Genomic DNA, 17347 nt, shown 5'->3' with positions numbered 1-17347 from the left:
TAAATGTTGATTTCTCGATCTCTTAAAATTGTTGCTCCATTAAACAAGAAATTAACAAAAAATAATTTCAATAATCAATAACAAGCTACATCTTTCTTTTTCTTTTTTTTTTTTTTGTAGTGGAAAGTGGAAACAACTATATTGCTTGTTCTTTTGTTACAGGATTTTGGTTCCTTTAGAAATTGCGATCTGTTTTGTAGGAGCTCCTTTTGTGGAAGTGTTCTTTTAAAAAATATCTTGTACTTTTATTAAGAGAAAGCTATGATTTTATTAGGGTGCACAAGAAGTAATTAATGATATTTTATTAGTTATTTTGAAAAAATACAAACACAAGTAGAAAAAATAGAATGAAACTCATTACTCATGAAAAGTGTTTTACGTTGAATTTCTCTCTTTTATTTGTGTTTTTTTTGAAGTGGATCCCATAAAATAACTAATAGGATGTTACTAGTACTTCATGAACATCGTAAAACTTCTCAGTTCTTAATGACGATATTATTATTTTAATAACATAAATTACTTATTAATAAATTACATTAAATTTATTTGCATTTATGTATGTATATTCCATAGGGCTTTGCATGTTGAAAAAAAAACCCCTCTTTTGTTCCATGTACTTCTCCCTAAACCTTAAGAGTTCGTTTGGTATTATGGTAGTAGTTATTTTTCAAAGTATTTTTCGTTTGGAAATGCATCGAAATAATATAATTTTTTTATTTTTAAAATTTTATTTTTAACATCAACACATCAAATGATGTCGAGGAAATGTTTTATCACTTAGTTAATGCTTGGTTTGACAAAATAAAATTCAGTTTCATTGATTTAAAAGAATTAGAGCTTCAGGCATAGAATTTAAAGCTTAAACAAATGTTTGGTTTCTTTTTGCTAATATTAAGGACTTATTTGCATGGGTAGGGGAAGAGTTCTATGTCTTTTCTTTTTTTATAACTTAACATTTTTTTATTCGATCCTTTCACATTGTTTTTATTTAGGATTTGAGTTAATAGTTTATTTTAGTTGCTTATATATAAAGATCTCGCAATATCGACGGAAAACTCTAGTGCTTGATTGATGCTGGATTTGAAAACATAAAATAAAATTTTATTGATGTAAAACAATTAAGCTTAAAGGATCAAAATTTAAATTAAAACAAATATGATGGGATAAAGTCAATGGGTAGGGCAACTTGACTTGCTCGTGTATCACATGTGCTAGCATATGGAGGAAGCTGTCAGGTTTGTATGGAGGAAGCCGTCAGGTTCTAGCATTGCATGCAACTTCCCTTGATGGTGGCACATTGGCTTCCTTGTAATATAATTAAATGAAATCAACTTATTGATCTGGTCAAATTTATAACCTAAGTTATTGATTTTTATTTTTATTTATATAAAAAACTATATACAATGCTTGAACATATATTCTTTATGTTAAAAAAAATTAATCCTTTGCTACGACACCTATCTATATGCAAAGCACATCACCATAAAAAGAATTGCTTATACAAGACTCAAATCTAGAATTAGAGGGTATTTTTGAGTGTAATAATAATTGTTTTTCAAAGTATTTCATTCGAAAATATATCAAAATAATATATTTTTAATTTTTAATTTTTTTTTAATATCAACACATTAAAACAATCTAAAAACAAAAAAAAATAATTTTAAACAAGAAAACAAAAAAATAAATTCTAAAAAAACCCGATTCAACCGTAAAAATAATAAAAATTAATTTTAGACATGATCTTAGTTTTAAAAAACTAATTTTAAACAAGATCTTAGTTTTGCCTCTGGAAGGGAACTTGCCAAATCCAAAAACGTAGAGGACAAATTCTTGAAAAACGAGAACAAAGAGTAAGATTTGGAATGTCCAATCATCTCTAGAGAACTTACTATTTTCTTCTTGGTTGCTTCACAGAACTACGTCGAAACAAGATGTACGACACCCGGGTGTTGCACATGCAGATTTCTTAGAAAGGCAAAATGCATCATAATTTTATCAAAACGAAAAAGCTTGAATAAATATGCGTTACATGCAATGAAACAAGAACACATGTATTGTCTCATCATAAATAAAAAGCACCATCTTTTACTAAAAGTAATGTAATAATGTTCATTGCTTCCTCTTCTGTGCGCCAATGGAAAGATTCTCAAAGCTTCGAAGATGGCCCTCACGGGTGCCTTTTGTAGGGGTTCCATGAGAAACTGATGCCATTTTGGACTCAACTCCAGAACGGTTTTTTTGGGTGGTAGGCAGGCGATTAGTATTCGAAAACAGCCAACTTGATCTACTCTCATTAGCTGAAACAGTAGTGCCTATTCTGCTGCTTGAAGCAACAGCCTTTCTTGACATACTTCCATTGTGAGAGAAAGAAGTGCGGCCTCTATCCAAATCAGATCGCTGGAGAAGATGAAAACATATTTATAGCAGAATTTAACATCACCTACCAGGAATTCTAGAGTTTTTGTATCTACCTCCTCAAAGTGGTAATATTACACGTTAGGAAAAGGTATTAAGTGTAGCATTTTCTGGATGCAATTACTTACCACTTCCTTTGATGGTGAAACATTCTCCGATGGCCTGTGCTTCGAGCGATCAACATTAACATTGGAAGCACTTCTTCTACCCAACACTTCAACCACACCCAAATATCTATCATGCATCTCTTTTCCCACTAGTTAAAACAAGTAAATAGAAACAAAAGTCATTTCATATTCCGAGAAAAGGAAGTTGGAAAGGTCTAATTTAAGGAACAAAGCCTCAATGGTAATCACTATAAATTTTAATCTAGCTAATAATCGCAAGCTTATCATGTAATTAAGAAATCATGTTTTTATTTCAACACAGTCATGCACATAAGTTTTTATAAACAAAACTAGCTTAACATTCCTCTCTATACCCTCTCTATACCTTCCTAACTCGATAAGTAACACACCTGGAGTCTTTTCTGTTTTTTCAGTAGATGGTCGAAGTTTTGAACCTGCCTTTGCACTAGGCTGCTGAAACATACAAAATATATTATAAATATCAAACAAAGAAAAAGTCTAGGCTATAAAAGTGACGAACATTAACCTTTTGTCTAGAATTGGAACCAATTTGAGGATACTTCAAAATTGTCCAATCATATATATAATCAAATTGATAGCCTGCACAAATAATCCATGTCAGGATTTGTATTGCTCAGGAACCAGGCAAGGCCAAACTACTTTTATAGCCTGCACAAAATCTGTTATTCTAATAATGTAGGCCACTGGAGTCACACTCTCGAATGCGAGGGGTAGCAGTCATTACCAACAGGAAGAGACAAGAAAAAATAGGAAATGACTTGTCAATCAAAGCATTCCTTGCCCATGCTATATTAAGGGAAGATAAACTAAATTAATAAATACAATCTCCATGTTTTACCTTCTCTAAGAAATAAGTCACGAAAAAGCCTCTTCAAATATGAATAATCCGGTTTGTCTTCAAATCGTAATGATCGACAATAATGAAAGTATGATATGAACTCTGATGGATATGATTTGCAAAGAACCTGTCAAAATATTATTGGAACTTTAAGCAATTCTGTCTTTTTTATTTTTAATTTTGCAACAAGATAAACATTGACAAGAGAAAAGAAAAGAAAAGAAAGCAGGGTTTAAGAGATCAATTAACACATTCTTCCATATTAAAATAAAACAAACATAACATGAAATGGTATGCTTTAGTAGAAGAAGGTGTCATGTCGAAACGTAGTATTACCTCTATAGGAGTTAAGGTCTTCTTTTCACTGATTTTATCATACTTCTGCTTTTTTGTCCCTGCTTTAAGACCCTGCCACGGAAGGCTGATGCCAACAGTTCATGAAACTTAGAATATGATGCAAATCAACAACTTGTATTTGATCCTATGAAAGACTCTAAAAGCAAAAATTAGATAGGACTAACATAACATTTATTTTATGTTCAACCTTCCCCTGAGGAAATACATAAGCACATAACCGAGAGATTCCAAATCATCTCTTCTACTTTGTTCTGTTAACCAAGCAACACAATAATTAGATGCATAAATTAATCTAAAACTCTGCCAAGTAATAAAATCAACAATTGATATAAGACTTTACTTACCAACTCCAAGGTGAGTGTTAACACTGGCATATCGAGCTGTGCCGGTAAGATTTTTATTTTCCCTGAGAAGATACAACAAATTCACAATTATATAAGCAATATTTTACAAGTCTAGTAATAATGCCCAATGGTGGTTTGCATGGGAATGGAAACCAGTATTTTGGTAAATCATTTCAATATTGAAAAAAGAAAATGAAAACCCTAATGATTTCTGTTTGTCATTGAAGTGATGTGTTGTATTAATTAAAGCGAGAATTTGTTATGCACCAAAGTAAAATTAAATATAAGAAAAATCAATCCCAGTACAACTAATTTTGAGCAGAGTTTGATAGAGATGGTAACATCCAATCCATTCAGTTTATCTGAATGCTCACCAAAATTTTCACTTAAGCACTTTCCAAATGAGTAACCGGCCTATCCCTCTACCTTTTGAATAGTATGTTGTATGCACAAATTCAATAAATAGATAAATAAGATAGATGGGGGGGGGAATACGCTACACAATACAATAGATACTCAAGGAATGACTATAAATAGTTACTCTATAGGAGAAAGAGTGATTAATAAGAGAGATTTAAAAGTATTATTTTCTAGCCCAAGTGAAAATATTCTTTAATACTTTTGGTCTTTTAGTAGGCTCGTATGTTCCTTTTGCTTTCATCTTTGTATTTGTTTCTCCTCAAGATAGACCCATGGAGTAACTATTGATTACTTTTGGAGTACTATAAAATTTCTCTACAAAAGAGAGGGAACACAATGTAAAGGAAAAACACGCAATGTAAAGGAAAAGCATAGTAACTGGAAGTACCTGTATGGTATGTGCTTATGAGTTTGAGAATCCCTATACTTCTTTGCAAGGCCATAATCAATAATATAAACCTGGCATAATTACTAACAATGAAATAACCACCAACTGCAGAAATAAGTAAAGAAGATGTTCTCACTCTCAATAAAATCAGGACTTTCGCTAGGGAACCAAATTCCAATTGGACTTCATAATTCTCTTCAGAAAATAAAGACAAATCAATTTGAGAAATACCAAATATCTAAGGGTGTTCAATTATATTTTAACAATCTCATCAACTAATTTATATTTATTTTAATAGTAGCACCATATTATTATGGCTTCACTATGCCCAACAGTAAGTGAAAATATTTATCATTTAGTTAGGATATTCATAATAGATATCTCTCGATTACAACTACAATTTTTTTGTTATTTTACTGTTATATCTAATATACTAAGCATGCAAATGCATCACAATAATGAAGTTTGAAAAAAAAAGAATGAAAAAAAAAGTCTTGGAAAATTGCAAAGAGGTAAATTCCATAGTTGACAACATCCCACTAAGATATTTAAATTACAAAACTATGGTTTAAATAAGACTCTCTAATGTTTTTAACTGAACCAAGATCCACTCCAAAATTTTAAAATTTGAAATTGCAACTGAAGATAAAGTTAAACATGCACATGAACTGCAGCATATTAATATACCTGATTGGCTTTACGTCCCAAACCCATAAGAAAGTTATCAGGCTTTATGTCACGGTGAAGAAAGCCCCTTGAGTGCATATATTCAACCCTGTTAATCTAAAATAAACAACTAAGAAAATTAATGATCTAATCAAAGAGGAAGCTCATTGAGCCAAGGGAAATAACTTCCTCCAAGAGAAGTAGACACATACCAATTGATCTGCAAGCATCAACACTGTTTTCAAAGAAAGCTTCCGATTGCAGTAGTTGAATAAGTCTTCAAGACTTGGCCCAAGAAGGTCAATAACCATGATGCTGTACTCACCATCAACACCAAACCACTTGAGTTGAGGAATTCCCACTGCATAAAAAATAAATGAGATAATCATTCAATTATAGTGCAAAAATGACATCTATCACTTTATTATAGCTTATTGTACCACATTAAGAATAACAAGAAGGAAAGACAGTGAGGACTTACTTCCTCCTTGAAGAAGCATGTAAATTTTAGACTCATAGTGAAGCTGAGGGTGCTTGCTCCTTACAGGTTCCTTAAAATTAACAGGAAAAAGGAAATATATGCTGAGAGCTTGAGAAAGAAAAATGTGTTCTTAGATAAAACTTAAGATAAATCAATAGATGGATCTCAATTTGTTTTCTTGATATTCAATTACATACACTTCATCAATACAATTACGTGACTTAATTTTTCCTTTAAAAAACAATGCCTTCTTGATGACGGTAAAGAAGAATCTTATAAAGGTTAGGACTGGCTGAAATTCTCTACCAAATTAATGCATGTCACAGTTCAAAAGTTTGTTCATGCCATAGCAAGAACTTATGCAGCTACATCACCTTCCATGCAAGAATTCTTGCGTTTGTATGCATTTTTTTCTTTTACATAATTCTTGCATTCAAGTAGTAATGGCACTACCAAAATAAACTCAAATCAAACTGAACCAAGCATACTCTTTCAGAAAAAGAAAAAGGAAAAATATTCCAATTCAAGGCACATTGCACATCTCATTGATCAGAGAGAATCATCAGTCCTAAATTTCTTACATTGCATACCCCTCTTTAGCAGTCAATGCCCAATACATTAAATTCCAATAAAGAAGATGAAAATAAGGTAAAATTTCAAACAAAAAATGAACGTTATTCAAATACCAGCTTTATGCCAACTTCCTCTCCATTCTGCACATCAATCCCTGTACAAATTAAAGCCATAAGCGATATTCATTAGTTTCTTTCAAAACAAAATTGCAATTACATAATATAACGAGAAGAAGAAGAATAAGAAGAACTGACCAAGAAAAATCTCCCCAAAAGATCCTCCACCGATCTTTCTACCCAGTTTGAATTTTCCCCCAACAATATGATCCATAATTTATAAAACCAATAGAAATGCTCTACAAGCCAACAATTTTCTGAATGCCAAAACTTTGGAAAACAATCAATAAAATAAATCCAAAAGAAAAGAAGAAATATTTAGCATGTATCAATCAATGTAGAACAATTTACTCAAAAAAGAAGAAGAAAGAAACATATATAAGCATCAATGTCTAAGATCATGAAATCAAAAACATTTGATTGGAAAGAAAAGCTAGCATGCTTCGAATTTAAAGAAAAAAAAACAATGGGCAAAACTCATAGGTGAAAAAGAGATTGAGAGCTCTGTAGAGTAGAGTTTTGTTTTTGGACAATCACCATAAAAGATCCCTTTTGATGATGATGACAAAAAATCAAGAAACTCTCTCTCTCCTTTTCTTTTCTGTCAATTCATGGCTAAAAGATTTCTAAAAAAAAAAAGAATAAAAAATTCATGGTTAAGAGAAGGAGGCAGGCTAAAAACACTCGTAACAGCTCCTGACGCGTGTCTATATTTTTTCTATTGAAAAAAAGGGTCTTTTTCCATACGTCATATAACAACAGGGACCAGAGTGTAAGTTTCAAATTTTTCTTTTTTGCTACTAGAGATGGAAGCGCCTTTTATTTCTCAAAACAAGTGAAGCGTAAGAAATAGAAGGAATCATCTCTGCTCCAGTTACAGGTACTGTTATTTCCACTTGCAATGTTCAGTTCTTTTCCATGTGGGTTCCTTTTGTTTCACGTGAAAGCTCAAAACTTGGAAGAGGCCTATGATTTTAATAAAGATTTGAAGTAGATATCTATGATCACCATGGACTATGAAAGCTGTTTTATTTTATGGAATCCATAGATGGTATCTTATTCCATTTTCACGGTTGCTTTAAAATGATATTGATTTGTTATTGATGAGAGACATTTGATAATTTTAGTATACAATTATTGATTCCAAGGGCAAAATGCTAGTAATTTGAAGGGTTGAGATTGAGTTAACGGGTCAGAGGAGAGAGGATTAGGGTTTCCTTGTTTTTGGTATAAATAGGGGTTTTGACTTTAGTTTTGGGTGGGAGCTCTCTGGTTTTGAAAATATTGGGGATTCGTTTTCCGTGAGGGCTTCCTGGTGGTTCTCTTGGTGGAAAAGATTGCAATTCAAAGGCCTGGTTTTTTTCTTTTTGTTTAGTGTGGGGAGCTGCCATTGTGAGCTGAGAAAAGGGTGAAATAAATAAAGAGAAAGGCAAGGAGTCTATACCCTATAGGGGCTGTTTGTCTTGAGTTTTCTCCTTGAAGTTATAATTCCTACCCTGCTTTGCTTAGTTCTTGAGCTTGCATGTCATGTACTTTGATATAAAAGTTTGGTGGTATATTCATGTTTTGCTGGGTTTGGCTCTGTGGATTTGGATTGATTGGAATGCTCATAATACCTGCTGAGCCCTGTATGGAGGTTGAAACCAAGTTTTGATTAATCTTGCATAATCAATGGGTGATAAGCACCTTTTTTTAGAGGCATGGGTTTTGCTAGTCCCCTGTAAATCTGCAGGGAACAACTGACTAAGGTCTGCGATCTTTTCTTTCTTTGTTTTTTTTTTTGGAAACTAAAGTTTTTTGCTGGAATGCTTGGCTGTCATGTTAATCATCAAAGAAGTCTAGCTTTAGGATTTTGCTCATGCATGTTTGTTTGAAGCTCTGGGAGGGACTGAGTTCTGAATGTCATGACCACTTTGCTAAGCCCCTAAAACCAGGTTTATATCCTCAGTCAATTTCCTCCACATGTCTAGGTAGTTGTATAAATAGAGAAGTCTCTTTTTTTTCTTGAACATGAAGCTGTTTTACTGTTATTGGGCTTTTGACTAATTTTTTTTCCCCTATTTTCGAAACAGTTGTCTTCAATTTTTTCTCTTTGATTTTTCTTTTAATTTCCTTGTTGTACCTGTGACCTAGTGACTTCAGTTCACAAAATGTATATCAATATACCCATCTATTTGTAATTGCCATTCTGCTACTTTATGGCAGTTTCCTGTCAACTCAGCAGAGATGAGAAAAGAATCTATGATTTTGAAAGGAAACAGTTTGAGTCTTTTGAATGAATTTGAGCTCATTCTGGAGTCTGATCCTCTCATGTAAGAATTTTACAAACGCATGTCCATAAACATTTGATTATTTCTTGCCTTTTCACACTATGAATATGCATTTTTACGTTGTTGATATTCTTGAATATAGTGATGAAGTAGGATTTATTCACCCATCCCAATTTGTCACATTAAATAAAGAAGCGAGCAGCTCCTTGGAACATGAAGATGCAAATTTTTGGAGCAGGGATCATAAGCTTGCAATTTCGACAGATGTTCTCCTTCCTTTGTATAAGGCGGTCAAAGATGTGTTTATGCATGCAATTAGCCAATATAAGAGGCATGAGAATCTATCTGATGCATCTTGGGATGAGGGTAATCTTGAAAGTGAGGTCATGAAGCACAGCAAGGCGCTTTTATTGTTAAGCTGTGACTTTGGGACTGCATGGAATTTCAGGTATTTCCAGCTTTCTGCTCAAGTTTATATCGATATGTTTGTGTGTGCATCTGTATCTCCATTCATTTAATTATTTTCAGTCTTGCTTATTCTTACCATGAACCCATAACCATGATGTTTGTTCCTCGTATTTGTCATGCAGGAAGTTAATTGTGTCAAAGAAGCAGCATATGTTGATATTTTTGGATGAACTTTTCTTGTCGGCCCTAGTCCTTTCATACTCTCCCAAAAGTGAAAAGGCATGGTGCCACAGGTAACATATATAAGCTATTCTTTTTCGTTTTTAATATGATGATACTTTTTATTTTGTGTTTTTGATTTTCCACCAAGCTCTATATGTAATTCAACAGTTATCAACTGTTTCACCGTAACGTGTATTTAGGCATAATTCTTTTCAAGCATAAAACCCAACTCTTATGGATGTATAAATAAATTGGCAGGCGGTGGGTGATCAAGATGGTTGCTGGAAAATGTTCAACTATGCAAGATATTGTAGGGAAAGAATCTGAGCTAGTGGAGAAAATAGCTGAGGTTTAAATTCAGTTCAGGATGTTGATATTATTAATAGATGAAGGTTTATATGATATTTAATAGTAGAAACTATTATATTCTTTTCTGTTGCATTTTAGTTTGTTTCTTCTAACCCTTCCCAGAGACATCAGAAATAATCTTCCTATAACGGCTCTTGATTGGGTTTCCTATAAAATTGTGGTCAAACTAATGATTTTTGGCACATAACAGTTGATGAGACATCCCATAAACTATGTGACGAGGAATGCACCAGTGAGGTGTGGTCTTAATATGATTTCCTGCCCACTTGTTTTGCAGAGATCAAAAATGAATTATCGTGCATGGAATCATCGTTGCTGGTTAGTTTCATACATGACAACAGAACAGGTCACTAAGTGTTTGCTTTGTATCAATGCTTTAGAATGTAGCTGTAGCAAAACATTTTCGGGCCAACCTTGCCCCCTTAAATGTGCATTGTAATACTGTATGCTAGCCTTCATAGCTTAGATTATCACTAGAGTAAGCTATGTTGGCTCTTTTTCCTGGTTTTGAATGGTTTCCTGCTGAGTTGTTTTTGTTAGATTTGTAAACTATAAATTTTTAGTTGTTGTACATGGTTTTTTTGAATTATATATGAATCCACTTTGCCTGCAGGTGCTGCATGAGTTGAAGAAATCCAGAAACTGGGCTGGATTACATGTTGCTGATAATTCTTGCTTTCATTATCGCACTGTGAGTTTTCCTCTTCAAACTTTTGAGCCTGATATTGAAGAGTTCAAAAGAAAGATAAACCCCTGAAAAAGCACTTAAACATTTTTTTTAGGGGGGGACTATCATAGCTCTTCTAATGAAATCCAATGCCTATTTGAAAAAAAAAACAATGTAGAAATTTATTGATGGGTTTTTTGGGGGGAATCTTCTAATGAAATCCAATGCCTCTTTGAAAAAAAAACAATGTAGAAATTTATTGATGAGTTTTCATTAAATGCAGCGGCTGATGCTCAGGATCAGGGAGGATCACTGCCATAAACTAGAAGATGGAACATCTGATGGAAATGATGAAATTTATCGAATCTGGCAGGTATAACGTTTCTGCACACTGTTCATCAATCACTGCTCATTTTATGAAGGCTTGTCTGCTCTGTTTTTGTGTTTCTAGTGCGCTTATGATCATATGTAGCTAATTCTTGGTACCTTTCCAAGTACATCAGCTCATCAGCAACTCTTCTGAGTTTTATGAATATGGGAATGGGAATATTATGACCTTTTCTTTTTATGTTAGATTACATTTGCCTCAAATAAACCTAGCACTTTCCTTTGATTTTCTTGGTGATTTGACTGCATTGTTGTAGTCTTACGCAAAAAAATGGGTCAGGATGTTGGAGACAAGCTCTCTTTCTTTTATTGGACATGTGATAAGAAGATGGTGCCGTGGAGATCAAGGAAACAAAACCCCAATTATCAGGATTAGCTTTCTAACGTGGGGAAGGCTAAGATTTCTTGTATGCTTGATGATTAGCTTCTGTTAGTGAGTAAGCATTAGGCTTTGTTAGAGAGTTAATTAGCTTTCTGTTAGTGTGTTGCAAGGATAAGCATTAGGCTTTGTAGGTCCTTTAATTTCGGTATTGAAGTCACAAAATGGGTTTGTATATAACTCATACATGAGAATAAAGAGAACAAGCATTATTAGCCTGTCATATCTGTGGTTTGTTCTCACCCTGAGAGAATAATCTTTTCTATTACAATTCCATAGCTTTGATTGGGACCTATCAACACGCGGATAACAAAATAACATTATTGAAGCAAAATCCTTCTTTTGAGGAAAATCCTAGTGCAAACAATTCATAAAATGTTTTTATTCCACTTTTAACCGGGTTTTATTTGATATTTTGATTGTTATACTGTGGGTGTATGACAGGAGGAGCTTGATTGGAATGAAGCATTGATTAAGTGTTATGTAGGAAGAGAGGTACATCTCACAAAACGTTGCCCCACAGGTTTAAGAAATTCATTATTGATTCACTTGTCGTAGATGTTTTATCTTTTCTTTCTCCCCTCAAGTAAAACGAAGATATCCAATTTCTGCGAATTCTTAATGGTTCCTAAACACCAGTGGTCAACTTCCAGCCACACTTCACTTTGTATCTTCTTATACTTAGTTTTATCTTTTTCAGGCTTTGTGGCTTCATCGTCGTTTCCTCTCCTTGTCTTGGATAAGGCATTTCACAACTAATCTTGGTGACACATCTAACTACCGTGTATGTAAATCCAGCGTAAATGCTGACATTGGTATCTTTATGGATAATGAGTTGCATCTCGCAAATTCCTGCTCAACAATACCCGATAATGAGTTTGAGGATTTTCAAGCACAGGCAATATATTGCGCAACTTACATATTATGGCTGACAAAGGTAGTAAGTAGTGTGTCTTCACTTTCACATTTTGCAACTGTTTAAATGGCCTTTCTCAAATTGGTTGAGTTCTAACACAACTTTGTTCTTTCACCAGCAAATCTCCGATTCCCAGGGAATTGAGCTCCAAGAAAAGCCAAATCTTGGAAGCCTGAAGACCGTGCTGAATATGGCATGTCCTGAAAGATCATTTCTTTCGGACATCTCAACAGGGATAACTGGGAAGTGTGACGAGGGTTTGAAGGAGAACAGATATCAACTTCGATAGATAAATCTGTTATACAGTGTTTGGACCATATTCTTTCTACGTTGCCCAGATGGTAACTGTTGTATGCTCGAGTTGGGACTTGAATCCAGTGTTCTAATCCTTTTTGCTTCACGAGTCTACTGGCGTGAAGCATGTGAATCCTCAAGTCTTGAACTGTAGTCTGTGTTCTGTCTTCTCGACCTAGCAACTCCAGGGAAAAACTGAATTATTATAGGCCGGCACGCTATATAAAATGCGGGAGTGCAAAACCCAGCCAGATTGCCAACTATTGCCTTCCAAGCTTCCATATGTGATCATAACTACGGCAAATCCTGCTATGCCTTCTCCTAAACGGGAAGCCATTCCAAACGCAATGCCTCTTTTTTTGTTAATCTTTTCAGAGTTCTGCGTCTTTGGGAGAGGTTTTCATTGGATTTTGGAAACCACGTAATGCCATTACCAAACTAACATCCAAACTCAATGACTAAGACGTTGCATGTGTGGTGTATTCGTCTCCCTTTTTTCTTGAAAATCAGTGTTCGACTCCTGTTTATCTTATTTTAAAACAAAAACAAGTCATTTAAAAAGAAAAATTGTTTTGCTTTTGAAACAAAACAGTATTCTTGATTTTAGACAAAACCACAATCACCTATTATGTGATTCATTTTTTTAATTAAATTAATAACTTTTTTCATTTTTTTTTAAATTACACATCAAATATACTTGTGGTTTTGCATAATTCTATTTCAAAATATTTTTATATATATCATCGGTTTTATTAAAATGATGTGTCTATATATATTATCATCCTATTCAACTTTTTCTTAAAAACAAGTAAGAATTACTTTTATAAAAATATGTTCACATGTTATGTAAATTTAAGAAGTCATAAATTGTTTAATATTAAAAAAATATTTTTAATGCAGTCCTTTTTTAGACCGTTTAATATTGTAGTTTCTGTTTTTGCCAAAACCTTTCCATCTCCTGAGCCAGGGCATTGTGGATTGGGGGTGGTGGGAGACCAAAGAAAATGTAATGACATGATGTTTACGATTATATTTGAGAATATCATGTTTTTTTTAAAAAAAAATTATTTAAAAATATATTAATTTTTTTAGCATTAACATATCAAAACAATTTAAATAAAAAAAATTTAAATTTTTAAAAAACATGCAAATTATAACTATAACAACTCAAGTAACATGTAACTTTTTCTTTTTCTTTTTTTAATACCATAAACAAAAACAACCATCTGTATCCTTTGGGGCTCTGGGACATCTACGACCAATCATCCTAAGACCTTGCACCCATGCTGTCCCTTATCCATAACGTACGCACTGTAATCCCATTGACAAACTACATCCTTAAAATTGCTGTGCAAGACTCAGATGTCCGAAACACATTCACAGACAATCGCCAAAATTTCAAGTTTCTCTCTTTTTCCTTGTAAATTTACAGGTACTCTCTATACTTCTCTGCCTAGCTAGTTCTTTTGCAAAATGATAATTCATGAACATTGAACGAAACCATTGACATGACAACATTTTCCACTGAGCTTATCTCTCACAATTATAGCTTTCCCTTCACTAGCAAACATCTAAAACCTTCTTTACTTTCACTTCAAAGCAATGTAGTTAGCTGCATTAACCCTAACCATAATGCCACTATCCACCACCTAGGAAACCAACCAAAAGTAAGGAGTGTTTTACCTGAAACAAGACCAGCCCTTGCTTTATCTTATGATTTCGAAGAAACCCATTTGATGAGATTGCTTAATAGGTCTTGTAAAGCAGGCAAGTACAGTGAGTCCCTCTACTTTCTTGAGTGTATGGTTGCTAAAGATTATCAACCTGATGTTATTTTGTGTACTAAGCTCATTAAAGGGTTTTTTAATTCAAGAAATATAGACAAGGCTACTAGGGTGATGGGCATTTTGGAGAAGCATGGTAAACCTGATGTTTTTGCTTATAATGCAGTCATTAGTGGGTTTTGTAAGGCTAATCGGATTGAAAGTGCAAAAACAGTGCTTGATAGGATGAAAAGAAAGGGATTTTCGCCGGATGTTGTAACTCATAATATAATGATTGGGACTTTTTGTAGTAAGGGAAAGATTGATTTGGCTTTAAAAGTTTTTGAAGAATTGTTGAAAGATAACAATTGTAAGCCAACTCTTATTACCTACACGATTTTGATAGAGGCGTACATTCTTGAAGGTGGAATTGATGAAGCTTTGAAGCTTTTGGATGAGATGTTATCAAGAGGGCTTGAACCAGATACATTTACTTACAATGTAATAACTAGGGGGCTGTGCAAAGAGGGGAAGGTTGATCGAGCTTTTGAGTTTGTTAGGACCTTGAATTCTAGGGGTTGTAAACCAGATGTGATTACATATAATATATTGTTACGAGCATTGTTGAATCAAGGGAAATGGGATGAAGGGGAGAAATGGATGAGTGAGATATTTTCAAGAGGTTGTGAGCCTAATGTTGTTACATATAGCATCTTGATTAGCTCTCTGTGTCGTGATGGGAAAATTGAGGAATCAGTGAACTTGGTGAAGGTTATGAAGGAGAAGGGTTTGACTCCGGATGCTTATTGTTATGATCCATTGATTGCTGCTTTCTGTAGAGAGGGAAAATTGGATATGGCAATTGAGTTCTTGGATTGCATGATCTGTGATGGTTTTTTGCCAGATATTGTGAACTACAATACAATAATGGCCGCTCTTTGTAAGAATGGAAATGGTGATCATGCTGTGGAAATATTTGGAAAGCTAGATGAAGTGGGTTGTCCTCCAAATGTCAGTTCTTATAACACAATGTTAAGTGCATTGTGGAGTTCTGGAGACAGATATAGAGCCTTGGGAATGATATCACAGATGCTTAGCAAAGGAATTGACCCAGATGTGATAACTTATAATTCACTCATTTCGTGTTTGTGCAGAGATGGAATGGTGGATGAAGCTATTGGGCTGTTGGCAGACATGCTAAGTGGAAGGTTCCAGCCAAATATAGTCAGCTATAAAACTGTTCTTCTTGGGTTATGCAAAGCACATAGAATTGATGATGCTATTGAAGTGCTAGCAGCAATGATTGAAAATGGTTGCCAGCCAAATGAAACTACTTACACGTTGTTGATTGAAGGTATTGGTTTCTCTGGATCAAGAACTCAAGCAATGGAGTTGGCTAATTCTCTTTACATTATGAATGCTATTTCTGAAGATTCATTCAAACGTTTGAACAAGACCTTCCCTTTGCTTGATGTTTACAAAGGCTTCATTTATTCGAACTAGTTTCTGGTGTTCTTGGATGGCTAATGACCATATCAGATGTTCTGAAATCTGGTCTGTGTCTTCTTTGTATGGCCTTAAACTTACAAGGAACAAAAGGCAATAAGGATTTCTGCAACGAGACACCTGATGTCTTGCATATTTTCATGGTATTTTGAGGAAAAAGCATTTGTCACTGGTTTGTTGAGACATAACATTAGAATCCACAGTCGCAGAAGTGACCTATCAGGTACAACATAAGAGCTTGAGCCTTAAGGTGATCTTCTGTATTCTTTGGACTAACCTGCCACATTCTACCTTTAACGCCAGTAATTTGAAGAGAAGATTCATGTCTTGAAGAAAGAATACAAGAGAGCAATACTGTAAATTGTAACATGTGTAGATTTCTCTTTCTGTACTCAACAGGGGATTTTTACAGAATGTGCTGGTTACAAGCTTAAGCATTTGTTCTTCGAACTTGTACCTGATTTTTCTTATTATCCTATCAGGAGGAAACTCGATAGGTTCCTAGTCCTTGTTTCTATTTTACCCATTTAAATAACATGTTTTTATACATGATGAGCAATTTCTTCTGACCAAGTACCTTCACGTTTTCTTCTTCTTCTTCTTCTTCTTCTTCTTCTTCTTTTTGTGGGGGAGGGGTGGGGGGACTAGAACTACATGGATTGATATGATTCTGATGATTAGTGATGGGGAAAAAAACTTATTTACAGGCATTATTGCATTGCCAATAAAGGCTAGTTTTCAGCAAATCCAAAGCCTAAATTTCGCGTGCCTTACTTTCTAATCAAAATGTACTCTCGACAAAAAGCACCGCCATTCAATTGGATTCCTAGAGCAATGACAAACCAGTGGCCTGCAGTATGCTTTAGAGGATTGTTGCTTCTTCTCTGTTGGTTATTCATTTGCCTATAGAAGACCGGTTACTTGTGGTAAAAGGGAGCAGACAACTGCTTGCTTATTGGATATTGACAGTCTTCATTTTTTTTCCATTTCTTTTTTAAGTATTGGTCAACTGGAAGATGTTAAATCATTTGTTGAATACAAGCCAAGAAAGACTTTGTACTTACTGAAGAAGGATGGATGCGATGTCGAAGCAGAAAGCAAATTTTGCTTACATAAAGAGTGGATGCCTGGATATGTTTTTGAGGATACTGAAGATTCGAGGCTGAACAATGTTGAAAAGATGGCATCTATTCTAGGAAAACTGTTGTGATCAATCATTATGCTTTGGTGTTGGTGACTGTCACTGTTAGTCTTGCTGAGATTCTATGGTTTTCTCTTGCATTTCCATTGTCAATGTAGTGCTTTAGTGATGTTGTGATTTACAAATGAATTTTGTAACAAGTTTTGATAGCAGTAAGAGTTCCCTATTATAGTGAAGCGCATGCCAAGAATTTTGCCAATCCATGTTGTGAGGAATCG

At 34.2% G+C, this 17347-nt stretch overlaps 3 protein-coding genes across 11 annotated transcripts; 2 read left to right on the top strand and 1 right to left on the bottom strand.

The window, feature by feature from the left end:
- Positions 1-1962: 1962 nt before the first annotated feature.
- On the bottom strand, positions 1963-7421 carry LOC7474626 (uncharacterized). 4 transcript variants are annotated; one of them, XM_024583714.2, is made up of 14 exons: positions 6886-7421; positions 6745-6785; positions 6059-6128; positions 5790-5938; positions 5599-5694; positions 4912-4982; positions 4104-4165; positions 3947-4010; positions 3739-3823; positions 3403-3529; positions 3070-3143; positions 2933-2996; positions 2544-2671; positions 1963-2397 (listed from the first exon to the last, which is right to left on the bottom strand). In XM_024583714.2, the coding sequence occupies exons 1-14, from the start codon at positions 6959-6961 to the stop codon at positions 2110-2112; spliced, it is 1395 nt and encodes a 464-aa protein (XP_024439482.1). In that variant the 5' UTR covers positions 6962-7421; the 3' UTR covers positions 1963-2109. The 4 variants fall into 4 exon arrangements, 2 of the variants coding, with proteins under 2 accessions (XP_024439482.1, XP_024439483.1); XM_024583715.2 differs by having other exon boundaries at positions 2933-2993; positions 6886-7403; XR_008057108.1 differs by having other exon boundaries at positions 2248-2397; positions 2908-2993; positions 6886-7405.
- An 81-nt stretch (positions 7422-7502) lies between these two features.
- LOC7474625 (uncharacterized) lies at positions 7503-12922 on the top strand. Of its 6 annotated transcripts, none has more exons than XM_024583716.2 (11): positions 7504-7627; positions 8953-9059; positions 9160-9465; positions 9608-9718; positions 9906-9996; positions 10294-10362; positions 10630-10707; positions 10967-11056; positions 11894-11944; positions 12150-12389; positions 12484-12922. In XM_024583716.2, the coding sequence occupies exons 2-11, from the start codon at positions 8974-8976 to the stop codon at positions 12652-12654; spliced, it is 1293 nt and encodes a 430-aa protein (XP_024439484.2). In that variant the 5' UTR covers positions 7504-7627; positions 8953-8973; the 3' UTR covers positions 12655-12922. The 6 variants fall into 6 exon arrangements, with proteins under 6 accessions (XP_024439485.2, XP_052302444.1, XP_024439484.2 ...); XM_002319621.4 differs by having other exon boundaries at positions 7505-7627; positions 12150-12386; XM_052446483.1 differs by lacking the exon at positions 7504-7627 and adding an exon at positions 7640-8495.
- A 980-nt stretch (positions 12923-13902) lies between these two features.
- LOC18104091 (pentatricopeptide repeat-containing protein At3g04760, chloroplastic) lies at positions 13903-16475 on the top strand. Its single transcript, XM_024583113.2, has one exon. It carries the CDS (start codon positions 14168-14170, stop codon positions 15923-15925), a length of 1758 nt encoding a protein of 585 aa, XP_024438881.2. The 5' UTR covers positions 13903-14167; the 3' UTR covers positions 15926-16475.
- The last annotated feature ends 872 nt before the right edge of the window (positions 16476-17347 follow it).

The sequence above is a fragment of the Populus trichocarpa genome, chromosome 13, assembly GCF_000002775.5.
Source record: "Populus trichocarpa isolate Nisqually-1 chromosome 13, P.trichocarpa_v4.1, whole genome shotgun sequence".
NCBI lineage: Eukaryota > Viridiplantae > Streptophyta > Magnoliopsida > Malpighiales > Salicaceae > Populus > Populus trichocarpa.
Note: the sequence above shows the minus strand (reverse complement) of the source record. Positions and strands in the feature narration are given on the sequence as shown.

Coding starts and splice junctions, on each gene's coding strand:
- LOC7474625 (XM_024583716.2), top strand. CDS start 8,974: ATGAGAAAAGAATCTATGATTTTGAAAGGAAACAGTTTGAGTCTTTTG. Junction 9,997..10,293: donor TAGTGGAGAAAATAGCTGAG/GTTTAAATTCAG, acceptor CTTGTTTTGCAG/AGATCAAAAATGAATTATCG. Junction 10,363..10,629: donor CATACATGACAACAGAACAG/GTCACTAAGTGT, acceptor CTTTGCCTGCAG/GTGCTGCATGAGTTGAAGAA.
- LOC7474626 (XM_024583714.2), bottom strand. CDS start 6,961: ATGGATCATATTGTTGGGGGAAAATTCAAACTGGGTAGAAAGATCGGT. Junction 4,983..5,598: donor TGGGACGTAAAGCCAATCAG/GTATATTAATAT, acceptor TAATTATGCCAG/GTTTATATTATTGATTATGG. Junction 4,011..4,103: donor TAACACTCACCTTGGAGTTG/GTAAGTAAAGTC, acceptor CTTGGTTAACAG/AACAAAGTAGAAGAGATGAT.
- LOC18104091 (XM_024583113.2), top strand. CDS start 14,168: ATGACAACATTTTCCACTGAGCTTATCTCTCACAATTATAGCTTTCCC.